Source organism: Anopheles gambiae, chromosome 3 (genome assembly GCF_943734735.2).
Source record: "Anopheles gambiae chromosome 3, idAnoGambNW_F1_1, whole genome shotgun sequence".
Classification (NCBI taxonomy): domain Eukaryota; kingdom Metazoa; phylum Arthropoda; class Insecta; order Diptera; family Culicidae; genus Anopheles; species Anopheles gambiae.
Window position 1 is genome coordinate 27,643,052 of NC_064602.1, and position 19,438 is coordinate 27,662,489.

The window sequence follows — 19,438 nt, forward strand, 5'->3', positions numbered from 1 at the left end:
ATTTTCGCTCGCAAACAATGGGCGGGTGCCGAGAGGCAAAGTGGAAGAAAAAATGGCAAACAACATGAAACATTGTTGGTGCAAAAATTAAATCCCTTCTTGATGAAAATAATGCCAACATTAAAACCTCTTTACCAAACCAACCAGATCACAGAGCAGAACGCAGCAGCAGGGAAGAGGTTTTTGTACCTTCCCAACTAAATCGAACGAAAATCAATCACCAAAGAGAGCCACGGAAGCGCAACTGCGCTCGGTACGACGAACGGGAAAAGCCCACGTAAGTGCACAGAAAAAAAGAGAGAGAGAGATAGAGAGAGAGAGAGAGAGAGAGAGAGAGAGATAGAGAGAGAGAGATAGAGAGAGAGGCCCCGCTACTTAAATGCAATGTGACGTAATCTGATTTTCATCTACATACAATTTATGAGTGCTTCATGGGGCTTTCGGCGCTCCAAGTGGCTCTGTCAGGAGCGAAGCAAACGATTCCGCCGTTCGAAACGATCTACTCTCGGCTCGATTCGTTCTACGCCACGCGCACAAATCCGTTCCTACACGTTGGAGCATAAAATAGGGCTTCCATGCCTTCCCATTTCGGTTGGACGGGCTTTTTCGACTCGCCGAACCAGCAGCCAGCTTCCGTGCAAGCATCTAAGACGGGGTAAAATATATATGGCGCACAGACGGGCATAATGTGATCCGGATGCGATTGCAGTGGAACGGTGTGCACGAGAGATGTTACACGATATGTTTTGTGCCTGTTACATGGAAACAAATCTCTATGTGTGTGTGTGTGTGCTACACTTACTATGACAAAGCAGATCATAAAAATGTTCTCTAACTTGGATGTGGCGCGTTAAGACGCTTCTTGTTAGTGAAGTGTGAAGTTGAGCGGAATTTTGTGATTATATATAACGGCCAATAGCGTTATTTCAAGTGTTCAAAATGAAATAAAAATATTAGAACTGAGCTAATAACGGGATGCTGCAAATAGATTGATTGTATACTTCAAATTATTGGTATTAAAGGTTATTCATAACTAAATGAACGAATGAAGACTAGGACATGTTTGTGCCAATTATTGCACAACTTTAATGTTGCTCCAATGAAAAAAAAATACAAGAAACACCATGATGCTACAAGTGTAAGTGTAGCCGTTGGCATGAAATTCTAACCTTCACAGAATCCGTAAATATAGATTCTGAGATCAGATGACGGGAAAATCAGGCAAAGACGAAAATCAATCAAGCATCGAAAAAAACATGTGTATCGTCATTTTTATGGCAACAGTTCGCTTGTAAGGATTCTGTTAGCATTTATCGAAAAAATGGACGGATGTGGGCAACCAACATTGCCTTCCCTTTTTAGAGACGATTTACTCTAAAGAGGGTTTACTGTAATTAAACACATATCGGTTTTTTGTTAACCAATATTTAGATTACTTTGGTGCAAAAAGTAAACGATCTAAAATATTGATTGATTGAAATGACCGGCATAATTCCTACAAATAAGACGTCTTGGTAAACGAAGAATCTGTGGAACATCTTTATGAAAAATATTAAAATATTTAATTTATCCACAAAAATCGCATTGGAGCACTACAGAATTGAAATCACACACACAAAACAATCCAATCCATTCTTTTAATGATTGCAAAATACGGTAAGAACATTTCAAGCTGCCAATAAACACCTCGACCAGCTCTCGAAAGAACCATTAGTTGTGAACCGCGTCACCATAAAAAAGCAAAATCAAAACCCTCCCCTTGCCCAAACACCCGAAGCACCCGACGTCGCACCGGGTCCGGGGAAATTGGGTCACACAGTTAATGATTTTAAAATGCTCAATCGTCGCGCACAAATAATGCCCTCCCGCCGATGCCCAGTTCGCGCTTAATATGAGCGCGCCCCAGAGATCGCTTAATATCGCTCGACTTCGTGCAAACACCAAAAGGGAAACCAAAATCAAAAAACCCCGCTAGCCGTTTGGCAAAGCCGTCTAATTTTAGCTAAACCGTAGCAGCGTCCATTGCATTAGCATAACCATAAACGCTCGCATAACCCCCCACGCGCCTCATGCGTCTTCTGGAGCACCGCCCGGGCCGTCGAACGCAGCGCAAAACCGGTATTTGTGGCTAGAACGTTACACCCGCAGCTACCGTACCATAAGTGAGCAAAGAGTCAAACAAAGAAAAGTTGAAGCAAAGATGATCGGACCGTACCGAAAGCATCTGGTCGCTCTCTCTCTCTCTATGCTTGCTAGATCTTATTCTGCGTACGCAAATGATGGGCTTCAAGATGTTTTACCTTCCTTTTTTCGAACTCCAATTCACGTTCCCCGTTCGGTGTCTACCAATGAATTAAATCCTTTCCTAAGCCCCATGACAGTCAACCGGTACACTACAGACCCACAAACTGTCAACAAGTATGTATAACCCCTAACGTTGATCATCCCTTTCCTTTTTTATCACGCCAATCAGCTTATCATCAGCAAATTAAGGCGCCCCTTCGCCCGCTTGCTTGTCAGCAAGTATTTGATTTTGTTTTGAATTTATTCTACAAACCAGCCGCTCCAAAATGCTGAAGTTTGATGCAGTGTCAGCATCCCCAAAAAAAAAGCCCCAAACACACATTCAACATTTTGCACAGCTGTTCTGCATACGTTAACTTCATTCAAAAATGCTATATTTTTGGAGGAGCATCGGCACACACACACACCAGCAAAAGGGCAATAACTTTGGCTGTGCAAAAAAAGGAACAGGAAAACCTGCTCACCATAAGAAAATGTACGCAAGCAAGCAGGGCACATTGGAAGACAAGACAAGAGACGACATCTGACACCCGGGGGCCACAATGTTCAACGAGCGTCGCTTTAATTGACAAACGCAGCACCACCATCCCCTTTTCTCTCTTTGTCTAGAGATCTTCCCAGTGGAATACATTTCATCTTACATGTTTCTGCTGTTAGGACTCTTTCCGCGTACCAGAAATAAAGCAAAAAAAAACGCTGACAGACACGATAACAGCAACACACGTTGCTGCTGCTGCCGGCTGGTCGGTCGATCGGTCGCGTGGTGATTTACTTTTTATGGGCCACGATTTATTTCGCCTCTTCTTGTCAGGTTTGCCTCCCTCTTTCTCCGGCCGGTTCACACACCGGGCTCCCTCCCGTCGTAAATCATAATTAAATCCACACAAATTAATGGAGCGCTCCGTGTGGCGCAGCAAGAAGGTCACCGAATTGATATTAGGATGGTTTTATTTATTGAGAAGTCGATTCAGCGCCTACTACGATGAGTTTGGGCCTGTTCGGAAGGGGCGTGGGAGTGCTTGGCCAGTAGCATTAGCCTAATTCAATAAGCAGCAAACGATCATCAAAGGAAGCTTAGCTGAATTCCAACCCAAATTTAAAGGTGGATGTGATGTTTTAGGTGAGGTTTTAGGTAGAAAACATAAAGCATAGAAACATGATGCACTAAATTTAGTTTATCAGTGATTACCATATCTTCTCCATACAAGTCTAGTAAATGATAACGCGAATTAGTCTTGTGTATTTCTGCTAGTAGCCAGCTAATGAGGCTAAATTTCTACGATGGATGTCGATGGTACATTTAACAAAACTGCTGCCGGAATGGGTCATTCGCAAATATAAGTGCAGAGTCAGTTGCTGGATCACGGTAGGTAGATATAGTACCTGAGATTCCTGAACCAGAATAGTCTCGCAATCCGTTTAATCCGCGAGCCTGGTCTAAGAACAATATTTGAATTGGAATAAAAAAAGATGCAGTTCCAGTAAAGGTATGGGTTGGGAATCAGTTCCTGGACCGGTTGGATTCAGTATCAGTTCCAGGGCCCATACCAGTTTGGAATATGTCCCAGGATCGATATGGGGTTTGGGCAAATTCCAGGACCAGTATGGATTCAAGATCAATCTAAGGAACAACATGGGTTCAAGACTGGTAGGAATTTGGTACCACTTCCAGGTTTGGTTTAGGTCAGTCCATGGCTGATATATGTTGGGAATTAGTTCAGGGATCAGTTTTAATCAGTTGTATAGGTTCAAAATCAATTCCAGGGGATCCAAATCCAGGCATCTGGGAGTTCCGATCCTCGAATTTGGGAGACAAATCCCCGAATTCGTTTTTCGTAACTCTGTAGCCGGGAACAATTAACCAGTTTTTACTCAAATGATTTTGTTTTGTGATTCGGTCGCAGGCTGTTGACGTTATCGTTATCTTTTGTAGGTACTAATCTATCTCTTAACCGTTTCCAACGGATTCTTATGCCTTGCATTTGATCCAAGTCTAAGTAGCCATGTTGAAACCTTGGAACATTAATGCCTAACATCCATTGCTCCAGTTCCTGACAACTCTACGAGTTAGATGAGTTTCAGAATTTCCTCCTTAATGTCCCAAGATAGAACAATTTTTACACTGATCCACTGAAGGAGATGTTCTTCACCATTTTACGTCAATAAACGGAAAGAGCAAATTCTAGATCGACTGCTCGTATGCTTGTGGTGTCTCGTTAGACCTTTAAAATGAGCTTTAACATAATTAGGCAATTATTTCCCATTTTAAAACGACCAAACTCATTAACCACATTCTCACAGGTTGCATAATCCGGACCTGAACCACTTCCCGCTGAAAATTCTTCCCGCTCCTTACCTTCTATGCAGACGACATGATCGCGGATCTGCTGCGCGACCTGCACGTCCGGGATGAGGTCGATCAGGTGGTAGATGGCGTAGATTGACGGATGGACGCTCTCGAACCGCTGTATCTCCTGGCGGATGGCCAGCGAGTTGTTGAACATCCAGGGCAGGTGCGTTCGCGAGCTGTTGTTATTCATTTTTCACACACAATTTTTTTTTATTCCGCCACAAACAAAACCGAAGCAAAACGAAAAAACCGAAAACCAAACCTCCCACCACTACCACACTTTCACTATCACCACCCACACCTCCACACAGGAATGATGAAGAGGGGCGTTGCTTCTCGCCAGGCACACCGTACTTTACGTTTGTGCACCAGTTTTGCTTTGAGCTTGGACTTTACACAGAAAAAGCCCACGTACAAACACACACATGCACATACACAGAGAGCGAAACACTATCGCACGTGCAACGCACACCCATACACACGCACAGGAGCAAACCCTTTTCACCGCATGCTCTGCTCGTGGAGATCTTGGATCCGTGATTTTATCACTTCGCGGGAAACAGCGCTACCTCCCCACGAACACTTTCTTCTTGCCCAACAGCGATTATGTTGATGTAAATGGAATTTTACCAAAAAAAAACTTCAAATCACACAAAAGCACACGGTAAGCATCTAAGATCTTTTTCTTATTTTTTAACACAAATCACACCGCTTCTCACTGATGATTTTCCACAGACTCTTGCCTATACGCTTTCCGTTGTTTTTTTCAAAAGCACACACCAACTAAGAGCACTCTTTCGCTCGCCCTTCACTGCTTTAATTTTGTTGGCTCACTTGCATCGCTTGATGCTCTACCATCACCACTCCTCCGCAAAGGGGGTGGGGGGAGGAGGAAAACCTGTCGTTTGATGCCTTGACGCGATTTCGTGCTGCGAGCAAGGGAATTCGAGCGACCGCCTTCAAACCCCCACACTTGCACATGCACCAAAGGCTCGTTTCCTTGGCACTTGAGGATGGTTAAGATGTTTTCGAAGTTAAGACGCTCCAGCACCCGTGTCACATCGTTACACTGTTGTAAACCCGTGTACCGTTAGCTTCTTCACCGCAGGTAGAGAAAGCTGTATGTGTGTGAGGGGTGGGGAGAAGTGGGAGAGAGAATTCACGCACGAAAACAACACAGGCACGTCCGATGCGTACGGCACGACAACACTTTTTGACAGCCCGTGCTCAAAACAAAATCGCCTCGCGCACTGACGTACACGAATGGTGCGATTGTGTGCGTGTATGTGTGTGTAGCTATGCGACCGGGTTGGTGCAGCAACAGCGCTTTTGACAGTTGAGAGCCGTTGCTTTTCGAACATCGCCGTTGCAGTTATTCTTTTTCAAAAATCAGGCAGTATTTTTTATGGTTTTATTCCATCAACATTATCTAAATGAAAAATTTATTTTTTCGCATTAGATTCGCGTTGAAACCCGTTACGAAAATGAAAAATCATAAATTATTTTTTAATCATCTGCTCCGCCATATCTCATCAATATACACCTTGGGCTCTAGCTGTCAATCAAGCAAACGCTACCAACACCAATAATAATAACAACCACAACAAATCCTCATATTTTCTGGGAAAACAGAGGCTGTTGGTTTTTGTTTCTGGTTTCCCCGCATTTTGCTGTGTTACAGTTTCGTTGAACACATCGAAAACATTATCCTTCGGCTTTCCAATGTAAGTAGTGTCATATGTGTAACGCATATCAATGTTTCCCTGCGTTCTAATCAAAAATTTATTGTCTTTAGCAACTCGATTTGTTATCAGCCGGTAAGACAAAAATAACGCACACAGCCACACAACAGCCGCCACATAAACTGTACGGAAACCGATCGAAATGGTGGCCAACGTTGCAATTCCTTACGGTAAGTGACGCTGAGCGGCACTACTGTTGCCCAATTTGCTCGAATTTAATTCGTTTCCATTCCAATTCTCTCTTTCACCCTCTTCTAGATGCGAAACAACTGTCCAACGTGCGGGTCAATCTGCCCAGCGTGGTCCGCTCGGTTGACCTGCTAACCTCGGCCCTTATCAAGCGCGTCACCGATGCCGAACTGCTGCAGTACACGCTCCGGGCGCTACAGCTCACCGACCTAACCACACTTGCCGGCGACGATACGGAGTCGAACGTTGCCCGGCTCTGCTTCCGGGCGGCGTACCCCTTTTCCAACCTAGCTGCCCACGCCCGCATGAAGGGTAAAGTGCACACGGCAGCGGTATGCGTGTACCCGAGCCGCGTAGCCGATGCGCACCGCGCGCTGACGGCGCTGGGCATGGTGGACCGTATTCAAATTGCTTCCGTTGCGACCGGTTTCCCGTCCGGTTCGTACCCGCTGGAGACGCGCCTGCAGGAGATACGGTACGCCGTCGGGCAGGGAGCGACCGAGATAGACATTGTGATCGACCGCAGCCTCGTGCTGACCGGTCGATGGCAGGAGCTGTACGATGAAATTGTCGCCATGCGTAACGCGTGCGGCGATAAGGTGCATCTAAAGGCGATCCTGGCGATCGGCGAATGTGGCACAATGGTTAATGTGAGTGTTTTGAGGGAGCAAAAGCATGAATGGGGGTCAATTTTACTAAATTTGATTACAAATTTGCAGGTTTATAAAGCCTCTATGGTCGCTATGATGGCTGGGTCGGATTTCATCAAAACTTCCACCGGCAAGGAGGCAGTGAACGCGACACTGCCAGTGGGCCTGGTCATGATTCGTGCCATACAGAAGTTCTACCGTCTAACGGGCAAAAAGATTGGCCTGAAGCCGGCGGGCGGAGTGCGTACGGTGCGGGATGCCATCGCTTGGATGATTATGATACGGGAAACGCTCGGCGAAGAGTGGCTCAAGCCGGAACTGTTCCGGTTCGGCGCGTCCGGGCTGCTGGATGATGTCGAGAAGCAGTTTTACGCCGTCTCGAAGAGACTTTAAAGAGCAAAGGATGAAGACCAGAGCAGTTTTTGTTGTTGCAAGAGTTGCAAAGATAGGGAAAGCTATCGCAAACATTCCCAAACTACCTCCGCTAACCCACTACATACTACTTTAACGAAGAAAAAAATACATCCTGTTGTTCTGTTTTGTAACTGCTTTCGTTCGGATTTGAAACAGAAAGAACACAACCGAACATTATTTTAATTATTCAAACTAATTTTATTTGGCTTTCCTCTTCTCAGTTTTGCATTTGTTTGTGGAGGTTGACCATGAGTAAAACGGACGGATGGCTATTAGAACCGATGTGTGACGAGAAGAAGGCTGCAAGATCATACTGGTAACGTACGTAAATAATAAATAAAACACATAAAACAGGTAACTAATGATGATGTTTGTTCTTCTGCAGGGTGTCCTCTACGGCTCTATCCGGAAGCCCGTCTCCGGCGAGGAGCTGTAGTTGACGATACGGAACTTGCCCGAACGCATGTAGTAACCGTAGCGACCCCGCACGTTGCCCTTACTATCGCGCTCCTCTACGTGGAACTGACGATTCTTCCTGCAAGGTAAATGGGAGGATGAAACAAAATTATGAAATTAATACTCTATAGATACAAGCTTTCAAACACATAGATTTGTAAAACTAAGGGTGCAAACACACACACACACACACACACATCACACATCGGTGCAGTTAGTCACAGGAAAATCACCACAATTACCCTTCACCCGTGTCATAGCCAAACTTGTAGCTGTTCGGCCCATGGTGGCCATGCATTTGAAAATCGATTCTAGCACCTTCGTCCTCGCCGGCGACGCGGCGCGTATACTGGTCCACCCGGCGGTTCCGGCTCGGCACAAACTCGCCCCGGTTCAGCTCCTCCAGCCGCAGCGGCAACAGCGAACGGGCGGACGCCTCCGACTGCGCATCCTGCTCGCCGAGCAGTGCACTGGCCAGCAGCTTGTCCAGATCGATCGCGTCCAGGAAGAAGGTATCCTCCTCGCTCCTCGCTGCCTTACCGGCGGCGGCCACCTTCTCCCCCTCGGCGTCCTTTTCGGCCGTGTCGGGGTTCTTCAGATTGATGAGCTTCTGGGACGGGATGTACTTTTTGCCCTTGCTTTTCTTTGGCTTGATGGCGTAGTAGTTGGGTTCGCTCTGCTCGACCGGCGGTGGCAGCAGCGGCTCGGTCAGGTCGTCCCGCGATGGGCTATAGGAACCGTAGGAGGTCGTGTGGGGAGAGCCGGTTGATGCGCTGGGCGAGCCGGTCTCCCCATGCGCGAAAAAATCAACCAATTTCGATAGCTCCTCCAGCTCCTCGTCCTTCGGCATCACGCGGATCATATACTGCGGCTTGTCCTTCGTTTCTTCTGGCGCGACCACATCGGCCCGGCTCGTCACGAGGGCGCGCGGTTTGCTCTGCTTGAGCGGGGAGGCAGCGAGCAGCGTCGCTCCCAGCAGACAGGTTGCAATCTGCAGGAATGTAACGAAAGAAGAAATTAAATTATTATTAAAACCGTATTTAAAAGCAAAAACAAATTAATTGTCCACAGTTGAATAAGAGCAATAAGTGTCAATGCGTGCACGTAATACCCCAAAACGTCCAACGCTTATTCTGTTCAAAATTCAGCCCGATTGCGTCCGGGGCGTGAAAGCGAAGCGTTGCAACAATCGGAGCCCGTTTGAAAAACATTTCGCTTCCATCTCGCCTGCTCGCCGCACCACAGCCGAGGAAAACTCGACACAGCACATAACAAGCCTCCTCCAACCACCCCCACCGTACGTTACAAAATGTGCCAGCTGATGGCCAAATTAATGCACTCTCGGAACGCGTTCGCCTTCTGTAAAGAGGGAGGCGGCTGTGATGCAACGGTTCGTGATGTTTATTGTGGCGCTTTTCTTCTCCTGCGCCCTCTTGTTTTGCCTTTTGATTACATTCAAAGCATCTTCTGTTTGTTATCAAATACATAAAAATAGTATTCAAGAGAGGAAGAAAGATTGCATCCGGCGCGCGCTTTCCGGAATTGAAAAGAAAGATGTTTGCGCACATGTAAAACCACATTTCCGGTACAACGGTGTTACATGCAACACACATAATAAATAAAGCGGTATTCGTCGTGTTTCTTCATTCATTTATTGCTTTGCGCATACGAACATACACGAACAAACTGAGCATAATTATATGTTGTTAGCCCACTGTAGTAGAAGAGTGCTTGTAAACGCTGTGAAAAATTGTTCTTTTGTTACAGTGAAGAGCGTTGAGTGATATTGGGGGCTCGATCCAATAACCTGTGGTATGGCAGGAATCGTACTACATGATTGCACCAATGGAGCACTTTGAAAATGGATCGTAACGTTACCATCAGTATCCAATCAAGGTAGCCTACTACGAGTTTAAATCTTCACAAAATTCCACTAAATCCTAGAAACACTTAAAAATACACTAATTAAGTCCATAAATAGATCGAAACAGTCAAAATAAAAATAAAATAAAATAATACTCGAAATATTCTTTACCACAATAAGCAACTTCATGTTGTAAGAAGGCTGGGGGTTTTGGTTTTGGTAAAATTTCACCAACTGATCACTTTCACACTGTTAATAACACTTTCTTCCCGCTCTCTCGGTTTCTCGGACAGGGAACTCGCTACGCACCAAGTGGTTTCTGTATCACAAGTGGCTCACAAAATCTCACCAACTCAAATCGAAACGATTAAACAACTTCACTTGCACTTTTCCACCGCTTTTTTTTTCGATACGATCCGACCTTGCCAGCTGATGTCTGTAAAATAACCTTCCACACCGGCGTGCAGACGGTACTTATAGAACACCGTTATGCCGAGCGGCGTCACTTTCCCCACTGCGCTAACAGCGCCAACCACACTGGGGTGATCGTGTGGCGGAGAGGGAAACAACGAGGCGAATTTTCCTCCCACTCGTTCAGTGTTTCCAATGCAAAGAAGTGTACAAAAACCAAAACCAACTCGATGCCGGCAAGCACGAAAAAGCACTTTTAAAACAATTTCAAACCGAAAAAAATTATGATTCGAACCGTGAGCCACAGTGAGCCTCCCCGGATCCGATCTGTCCGAGAGGTGTCACTGGAGTTTGACGTTTGACGGCACTAAACGGCCGCCTTTATAGCGGCCGACAGGACCTTTTGTGCCTAGCCCTTTCTTGTGTTCAGAAAGCCCTTTTTGCTCTCCTTCCACCTTGCAATTTCCGTTTGCGGGGTTCGACAGCTCACATATCACGACGGACAAAAAAAAAACTGATCATCCCACCACCGCTTGATGGATGATGGCATGAGGAAATTGGAAACCAGTAGCTCCAGTGGAGAGAGAGAAGAAAGGAAAGAAAAAGAAACACATGCAAAAGGGAATGGAAAACCTGAAACCTCTGGACAAGGCGAGGGCGAGATCTTTGGCCGCTCAGACACCCGGCCGGATCGATGACATAATGTTCCTTATTTTCCGTGGCGGGAAAGTGGATCAAGCGCGCACCATAAACGCAAAAGGAGGGAAGTTATGTTGAACTCGTTCCGTCAAGATTGTGGCATTGTTGGAATTTATGTAGGTTTTTAATTACAAAACTATAAATCAAAACACTCTATATTTCAAATTCGTCTTTTTTTGTACAAGCAGAAACAAATAAAACCGTCGATCATCGACTCAAACTCCCTCATGGGAAGGTTAACGCTTCTTGTGTGATGCGATATGGCAATAGGAAAGCCGACCTACCATATAACCGAAACCGACCCAATCCATCTCATATCATCATCATCCCCTTGTGTGCAGCATCTCGCCCAGACCCCTCGGGGTGGGTTGAGATCGTTGAGGTGCATCTGGGCCAACCATGTCGTGCATGTTTCGCCACCGCCACATGGTGAATGCTTACTCACCGGTTTCACGCTACGGATATGGATATGTAGTTCAATATTGCCGGGTTCACACACAGACATACAGCTCGCACAACCTGTCGGTTAAATAATTTAACTTCCGCGAGACATAATTGTCATTATTCAGCGCTCTTTCGCTCTCGGAGCAGGTGCGCAGGGTGCGTTACATGCACTCCCTTTTGGTGGCACATGCACATGCAGCTGAAGCTGTGCAGCCCTTGCTCGCTGAACATGGGCAGGCCAGGGATCATTTCCTGCTGATTATGTGACAAAAGTCGCGCACATTTGTTGCCAATCATTGGCTGGATGTGTGTGTGTGTGTGTGGGGCATGGGAATGGGATTTCAATCCAATGATCTAAATTATTGGGTATGATCACCACATGTTATGGGTAGTAAGGTCGATGTGTTAATACTGTTCACATCATTATGTGATTGAGAGACAGGGGAGGAAGTGTTTTCCACGCACAAAAGGGAAAATACAATTTACTTTCCAGCACCTCTCAGCACTTGGTGAGAGGCATGTAAATGCCAGTGCGCCACCCCGGAAGCTGGGGGCGGATTGTGGGCCCTTTCTGTGCGCTGGATTGATATAATTTTATCTTCCACCTGACCGGACTGACTGCTGGAGGACTATTGTGCGTTCGGAAAGGTGATCATTAAATTCCCGTCTCCATTTTCTTCCCCGTTGAGTTCTTCATGATCTCCATGTAGTTGGCAAGCTTGTTAAAATCGATCGCGATCGGACGGCATGCTCCACTCCACTCATCCGGTGGGCATAACGCTAGAAGCAAATGGTCCATGCTCTACGTACAGGTGTTTATTTTCTGTTTTATTCCACCAGCCGCATAATCGATTAGTGTGCTTTCCTGCCATTCGCTTCTGCGTTCGCGATGCTTGAGGACATCGCACTGAACGGGGAGTATTGAATATGTACATGGTGTGTGTGTGGCGGCGTGTGAGATGAAAAACAGCGAAAGCTGGAGGCCCAACTTGGCCGCAAATGAGAGGGAAATTTGCACCGGGCTTGATGGAAGGGGGGAAATTGCTCTTCCTACCCCTAAACCGGGTGCAGCCATCCGTTTGACGCGTCGATGATAAGCGATGCCACAGCTGTGCCAGCCCGAGCGCCCGAGATGTGGAAACCACCGATCGTGTGCGAAACGGGAACGATCGTCGTACGGAACGAAATGGAAAACCCGCATCGGAAGGGATACGCGCGAAAGCGAGTGCGTATGAGAAATCTCGGACGCAGTGAGAGCCTTTCCCCCCGTTCCGTGCGGAACAGCTTCTTGATTCGCGGTTGCATAAGTCGCCACGGGAGAGGAAGCTGCATTTCCCGCTGGACTGTTCGGTAGGATCGGTAGGTTGGAAGTGAAACCGTAGTTGGGGGGGTTGGAGGTTGCAACCCATATTAACTCGGTTAATGGGTGCACGCGCGGGCTGGGTAGTATTACACCTTTACGACCAGTTCCTGATGGGGCGCATGGTGGCCCATAAAGGCTTCGATCAAGTGATGGAGGAGATCATTCGTTTTTTGTTATAAAATTTCTAAGATAATTTATAAATATCAGCAGAGTGACTGAACAACGTTCCATCGGTTTGATTGGGACAAAGAAACAGTATCAGTTCGAATAAATTTCTTATATTTTGGTATCTTTTTGCCAATTCTCGTTCCTCCTTAGCCTGGAATTGAATTTGAAAACAAAAATCAACGTAATCAATGACTCTTTTTGGTACAATTGTACAAACGCCAATATCGTCCAGTATCATGACATGATCAGTGTCACCGACCAGTGGCTTTCGAGCGGCGCTCTCCATCTTATTTAGGATCTCGAACCACTTTTGGCTTTTAAAATACATTTGCCGCGACCCACATATATTAGGAGCATACATTTTGTGGACTTAGTTCAAAGTTGTTTGTTCAAAAATATGTTTAAATCTTGACATGTCTGTTGAATACTTAATCTTATTTGAGGTAAAAAATATACTTGATATGTATTCTAATAAGCTTTTCTTTCAAAAAATCAATTATTTCGTGGACTATTTCTGTGAACGCCACGGACCTCAAATGGTCTGCGGACCACTGGTTGTAGACCACTGCTTTAGAGGATTCTTGAATCTGACAAAATAGAGAGACATCTGATAGACATACATATTTAACTAGACAACAATTTATATCTGCGTCTTTATATCCTACAGTTTCTAATCATATTTTTTATGTTCCTGCTGTAATAATACTAATTAACTGATATTTTGAAAATATTTTTTTTTTCAATTTATCTAGATCTTCTAGTAGGATTCATAGGAATTAGAGGGAAGAAGAATCAAACGAGAGTTTAAAACAAGCGTTTTGTTCATTTTCACCAACAAAATAAGCAATTATGCCGTAAGTTATGCTATTAAACCATTGTCATCCAGATGGCGCCATCGGTTTATGCACAATTTGATAAAACTCTCCATTTTATCCAAACGAAACTACCGCACACGCACCGTTTAAATAACAATTAAACAATCGATGTAAAGAGATAAGCCGCTACAAAGTGACGATCATTATCCCTTTTGCTTTTGGTAGTGTTTTGTCACAAAACGGCACCTCTACGCTAAACTCTGCCCGCCACAATCACATGGCGTTACGCTTTCTATACGTTTTCAGTGCGCAAGATGTAGCGTGCTTTTTGCTACTACTTTGCAGAATGCATCTTCCAGCCGAGACACACACACACGCCTGTTCTTCAGGCTCAATTAAACCTCATTAACCCCTGCGGTGACATAACCCGTGCGATGAGGATTCATTTCAAGTGAATAGAGAAAATGGCTGTGTGGTATTCATAGCTCATGCCACATGCTCTGATCTAAGCGTTAGTTAGATTACACGCGGGATATCAGCTGTGTACTACTGTTAGTATTTAGTCATTACTCTCCACCCCCACAGCAATATCATAATTAACGGTGGTGGCAGCCTAAATGGCGAACATGACGACGGCTATGACGGCACACACAAACATCGGAGCAATCGGACTCGCGGGAGTCGTAACCGAAATGGTCACGCATCAGTTCCGCGCCTCTGTGCGCAAGCGTAGGCTACCATCGCACAACAATGTGCCCAAGGAGTAATTGAATTATGACCTATATTTGCAAAGCATTAGAGTGTTGGGGCATGAAGCTGGAAGTGAAGTCGCCACCAACCGCCACGCGACTACGTTAACATCTCGTTTCGAGCGATCCGTCAAACGCTTAACTCCTGCGTGCTCCATGCTCCGGTATACGCGAGCGCGCTCGTTATGTACGTTTTGCGCCGGTGGAAAATGATCGTAATGTTTCGTTCTGCTTCGGAAGTCAGCTGGAATAATGTTTTTGGATGGTTTTATGTTTGCATGTGGCGCTTGAGCAACGGGAGAGTTAAAAAAGGGAAAACGCTGATCTGATCACAAGGCTCGAGAAAGGGGATTTCGGTAAAAGTCTAACCTCTTGTGCCAGTCTCTTCTACTGGGTTCGAGGCTAACATGTAACCCCCCGCTTTACCATTGTGATACAACAAAAGTGACCGCATTTTTGCACATACTTTCACGTAACCCGACGACTGCTGCTCAAGCTTTTAGCACACAAACAGCGCTATGATCTAACGGTAAGATCAGCCGTAGTAGCACACACAACGCCGCCCACAACGCGGTTGCGCTCGATTGGACACTGTAAAAGTGTATTATTATTGACACGCTGTTTAACGATCGATTCGAACGGCTAATTGAGTCGAATCGTTGTCTCCTGCTTAGTGCCTCATTTAAGCCTCAAGGTGTACTGGGTAGTCTCATTCGTTTCTTATGATTGTATTTATTTTCAAAAAATATTATACGGCACAGCATAATAATCCGATCAATCATCTTTAGCAAGCATATATGTAAAAAATCACGCGCCCTAGTATAAGATAAAAAGCGATCCCTCATCTCCCTTGAGGTAATGGAGTTGTAGTATTATCTGGCTCTGGCTCTCTCCATCTCTGTTATTCAGTTTCCGTGCGGTTCCTACGCTGCTATCCCTGCGCTGCTTCAAAAGCATTCGATATTGTTTTTAATGTCGTCGAATATCTTCTTCTCGATCGACGGCCGCACAATACGATCGTTCGGGACGGACGAGCCAAGACTCAGGTACACCTGTTTCTTGAGCCTTTTGGCCAGCCGCTGGGCCAGATCCTGCGCACCGCTACCGTCCGGTGGGCCGATAATGGTCGTGCCCAGCACTTCCGTGCCGTTGTTTGCGTTCGGCATCGCTACCGCCATCTCGTCGAACGTTTCCGCCTTGTTCTGGCCGATGTAGAACAGGACCGAGTCCTTCATCTTGAGCACGCGTATGTTGTACTGCACCTCGCACACCTCTACCTGGGCGAGATGGGAGTGAAAGTTTGGGGCGACCATCTGAAAACGGGGAAACGATTGTTGCGGTTATCTTTATTTTATGCTGTTTTGTAGAAGGAAAGGTTGCGTTTTTTTTTTCTATACCTTTTTGTAAAGAGATTTGAAGAGTTTTCGCCCGGCAGTGGATGTAAGGGCGAAGCTTTTCGCAGAACGCTTTGTGATTGTCCTTTAAAAGCAATCGATTTCCTTTATTTAAATGACCTTTTTTCGAGTGTTGAACTTGTTTTATTCCGGCACCGAACGGAGCGCGTTTAGTTTGTTTGGATGACCGGAAAATAATTTGTTTACGAGCGGTCAGATTTGACAGCCGCCACCAATCACCAAGGGAGACTGTGCGGACATGTAGAGTAATAAAAAATATATATATATATATTTTTTTTGTTACTGAAATTTAATTATCGATTGAATTGTTTTGATGAAACGAAATTGAAAACATTTTGGATGTTTTAAATAAAAATTAGACTGGCACGAAAACATGTAACGAAAATAAAATAGACCAATTTACTGCTCATGGGTAGCTTCCGCTGTGTGAAGGGCAAAATGTTGGTGAATTTAGCCTGGACAACTTACTTCGTATGGTGAACCAATAGATGCCGCTAGTAACCAGTTAGAAGAAATACGGTGCATTGAAAATGGTATGGAATTGTGCATTTTAAGTGCATTTGGGATTTACAAAATAACCTTACTCTAACTGAGACTACGAATCAATTAAATTGATTAAATGATTAAATGGATTAAAAGAGAATCTCATTGTCTTTGGTTGTTTCATATCAAATCAAGAACATTAAAAGCTTAGTGCTTTTGAAATTGATGTCCTTTTGAGGAAGACGCTCCACCATCGAAAAACTCATTCCTAGTAACAACCTCTTTTTCCAGTAATAAAGAGTGTAGAATTTATGTATCCACCACCCACTGTTTGAGTCGTCAGAATGATGCGCAGGAATTTTTCCTTTTCTTTTTCCCTGAATGAAAATTCAATTGTGAAAACAAACCCGCACAATAGTTAAACACAATTGACACACTTTCTCAAAGGGCCTATTTGAAACGTAAAACCATTCTACTCTAATTTTGTATTTTCGTATCTCCTCTCACCTCTCAATCTCGTTTGCAAAAGGGAAGCACCATTGTAGTAGCGTTGTTTCAATTTTCACTCAACATTTTCAACCATTTTCCCCCCGAACTCTCAACTCAATTGCTTAAAGGCTTCTGTTTCGCGTGTCTATACATTTTCTACCCGATCAGGGTTCGACGGAGTTAAAGAATATTTCTGCGCCTTTCTACCGACACTTTACTTACCGTGGAAGGTTCATCCTCCACGTTTTGTCAGCAGCGCGGAACGGAGGCGAACATTCCGCACAAACTTCCACAAACGGAGAACGGGGAAAATGGCACGTTGGAGAGCAAAAGGACGATCTCCCTGTTCCCCAGATCCATCATCCCACACGGAAAGATGAAGATGAAGATGATGATGTGCTTTGAGGCCGCCGAGAAGGATTGCCTCAGCCCGCTTGCCTATGAAACGGCGTTATCCTCCAGCGCCTACTGCTCGTCTTTCCTGCTGCTCTCGTCTATTTAGTGGCTTTCTGGAATCACAGCGGAAAATGGTGGCTTGCCGAATGATGGGGTGACGGGATAAGACGGGAAATTACGAAGAAAAAGGATGCTCGTACCCCGTGCAATGCGCTGGCAAACAATAGACAGAGTTTACTTGCCCTCCGTGGTGCTGAAGAGAACGCACAGAATAAAAGCCTTTCCTGCGATGGATGTAGGCGTTTCGCGCAAAATGGGGTAGAAGAAAGCGTGCAGCACAACACAACAGCAAAGACTGCCAAGAAGCGTTCATCTCACGGCTTCATGCTTCGGCCGTGCCCTGCGGGGATAATGGAGTTTTCGCTTGCTTTGTTTGCGAAGCGGTTCTCCATTTTCTTCTCGATTCTCCCGTAAAGGGGGTGTCTTATGGGGAGGAAGCAGGAAGAAAATGGAGAAATTGAAATGGTGAAGGTAAGTTTTCTTCAACCGATGAGCTCAACCCTACGTTGACGCACACACTGGGAGGCGCAGTCACACTTTTTCCGGTGGGTGAACGACAAAAGTTCGCTTTCATCCTGTCGCAAACCGACCTACCGTTCCCTCCCTACCCCTTCTGCCCCCTATGCTCCATCCTACCGTCTTTTCAAAGGCGAACATTCCGATGAAAATGCGTTTTATTAACCATCAATTGCGTGGATCAATTCATGCGCGCGAAAACGGCGTGGCGTGTGTCCTTTTGTTCGTTCGGTGGGGTCCTCCCGGCAGGGGTGGTGGGGAGCGAGCGTTGGTTTGCGAAAGAAAATGACGTTAATGAAAACGATACAGGTTGTTTGGCGCGTTGAGTGGGCGCGTGGGTGTTTAAGTAGTGTGGCTTAGAATAAGACGTGGCGTAAGGAAAGGCCTGAGTGGGTTATCAGGTTTTGTAGCAATCGGGGAAAGATGATATCTACCGTCTTCTTGGCGGCATGACGTTTATGGGAGTGAGGTGGGGGATATGGATGAGGTAAATAGATAAGTGCTAAAATGAATAAAACACATTGGAAACAAAGAAGTATCGCTCTTTAACCAACGTCTTCATTGGAATAGATTTAGATAAGTTTAGAGCTGCTTGAACTTCAAATTGAAGCTTCAAAAATGTCATTGTTTGTTGGTGTAAAGTATAACTTAATTTTTGTTTTTAATTTACTATTTACTGAGTACAATATAACATGATGCTAAACCTGAACTTTAATCAGCAACTTTAATGTAAATAAATAAAATGTTCCTCTAAAACGTAATTTTTGTAATTTGTTGTCAAAGACATTTTGGTCATTTTTTTTAAATATATAGTAATTGAATGAGTTTTTGCTTCATATTAATTTATGCTTGTATGCGAAACAAGATTCTAATCTGAAATTCATAATATGGTCTACTCGTAACGGGCATTGAACACTATCATCTCATGGACCAGTGGTTAAGTCCGAAGTCGGTAACACCGCAGATGATGCGATCGAATCTCATCTGATGAAAAGATTTTGCAACACAACAACACAAGCAAACAGTGATATTTCGCTTGCAAATTAGGGTTTTTAGGGTAAGTGTACCAATTGTGGTTGTAGCGCCAATTATATATATGGCTTATAACGAACACTATTTTTGCTCTAAAAATAGTCTATTTGCATTCTAAAACCACGGAAGGATTTTTCATTTCAAATATGATCATTTTAACACATTTGTGCTTTATTAGTTCCGTACTGCTCACTTCCGTTTGTTAAATATCACCCTTTTAAAATGTGTTGCCAAGATGTTTGGTATCTCTTACCATTTTGCTAAGAGCAACACTGTAGGTTATTAGCGATTTTCAAGCACCTAACCATATTTTTATCTCAAAATCATTATTTTGGTGCTAAATATTAGTTATTTAACGACTCAAAATCTATCTAAATTTCATCGAAAATATTCCTTTTTTCCGTATGTTCATAATTGGTACAACTAACC

The 19,438-nt window shown here is 44.8% G+C and overlaps 5 protein-coding genes across 6 annotated transcripts in view; 2 read left to right on the forward strand and 3 right to left on the reverse strand.

The window, feature by feature from the left end:
* LOC1280116 (centaurin-gamma-1A) overlaps positions 1-5,750 on the reverse strand; it is a 155,930-nt gene extending 150,180 nt beyond the window's left edge. The window contains exon 1 of the mRNA XM_061654824.1: positions 4,661-5,750. Coding sequence (XP_061510808.1) covers positions 4,661-4,844 — 184 coding nt within the window. The 5' untranslated portion in view covers positions 4,845-5,750. The remainder of the gene's footprint in view (positions 1-4,660) is intronic.
* LOC1280122 (transmembrane protein 242) overlaps positions 1-19,438 on the forward strand; it is a 145,905-nt gene that overhangs the window by 24,530 nt on the left and 101,937 nt on the right. The gene's annotated exons all lie outside the window — the stretch shown is intronic.
* Positions 5,896-7,780, forward strand: LOC1280117 (deoxyribose-phosphate aldolase). Its single transcript, XM_319922.5, has 4 exons — positions 5,896-6,378; positions 6,450-6,566; positions 6,655-7,235; positions 7,305-7,780. Exons 2-4 carry the CDS (start codon positions 6,539-6,541, stop codon positions 7,626-7,628), a joined length of 933 nt encoding a protein of 310 aa, XP_319922.5. The 5' UTR covers positions 5,896-6,378; positions 6,450-6,538; the 3' UTR covers positions 7,629-7,780.
* On the reverse strand, positions 7,824-10,740 carry LOC5668109 (uncharacterized). 2 transcript variants are annotated; one of them, XM_001689169.2, is made up of 3 exons: positions 10,141-10,740; positions 8,424-9,096; positions 7,824-8,184 (listed from the first exon to the last, which is right to left on the reverse strand). In XM_001689169.2, the coding sequence occupies exons 1-3, from the start codon at positions 10,156-10,158 to the stop codon at positions 8,162-8,164; spliced, it is 714 nt and encodes a 237-aa protein (XP_001689221.2). In that variant the 5' UTR covers positions 10,159-10,740; the 3' UTR covers positions 7,824-8,161. The 2 variants fall into 2 exon arrangements, with proteins under 2 accessions (XP_001689221.2, XP_061510818.1); XM_061654834.1 differs by having other exon boundaries at positions 8,348-9,096.
* Positions 15,331-16,248, reverse strand: LOC5668110 (uncharacterized). The gene is made up of 2 exons (XM_001689170.2): positions 16,016-16,248; positions 15,331-15,931 (listed from the first exon to the last, which is right to left on the reverse strand). The coding sequence occupies exon 2, from the start codon at positions 15,929-15,931 to the stop codon at positions 15,566-15,568; it is 366 nt and encodes a 121-aa protein (XP_001689222.2). The 5' UTR covers positions 16,016-16,248; the 3' UTR covers positions 15,331-15,565.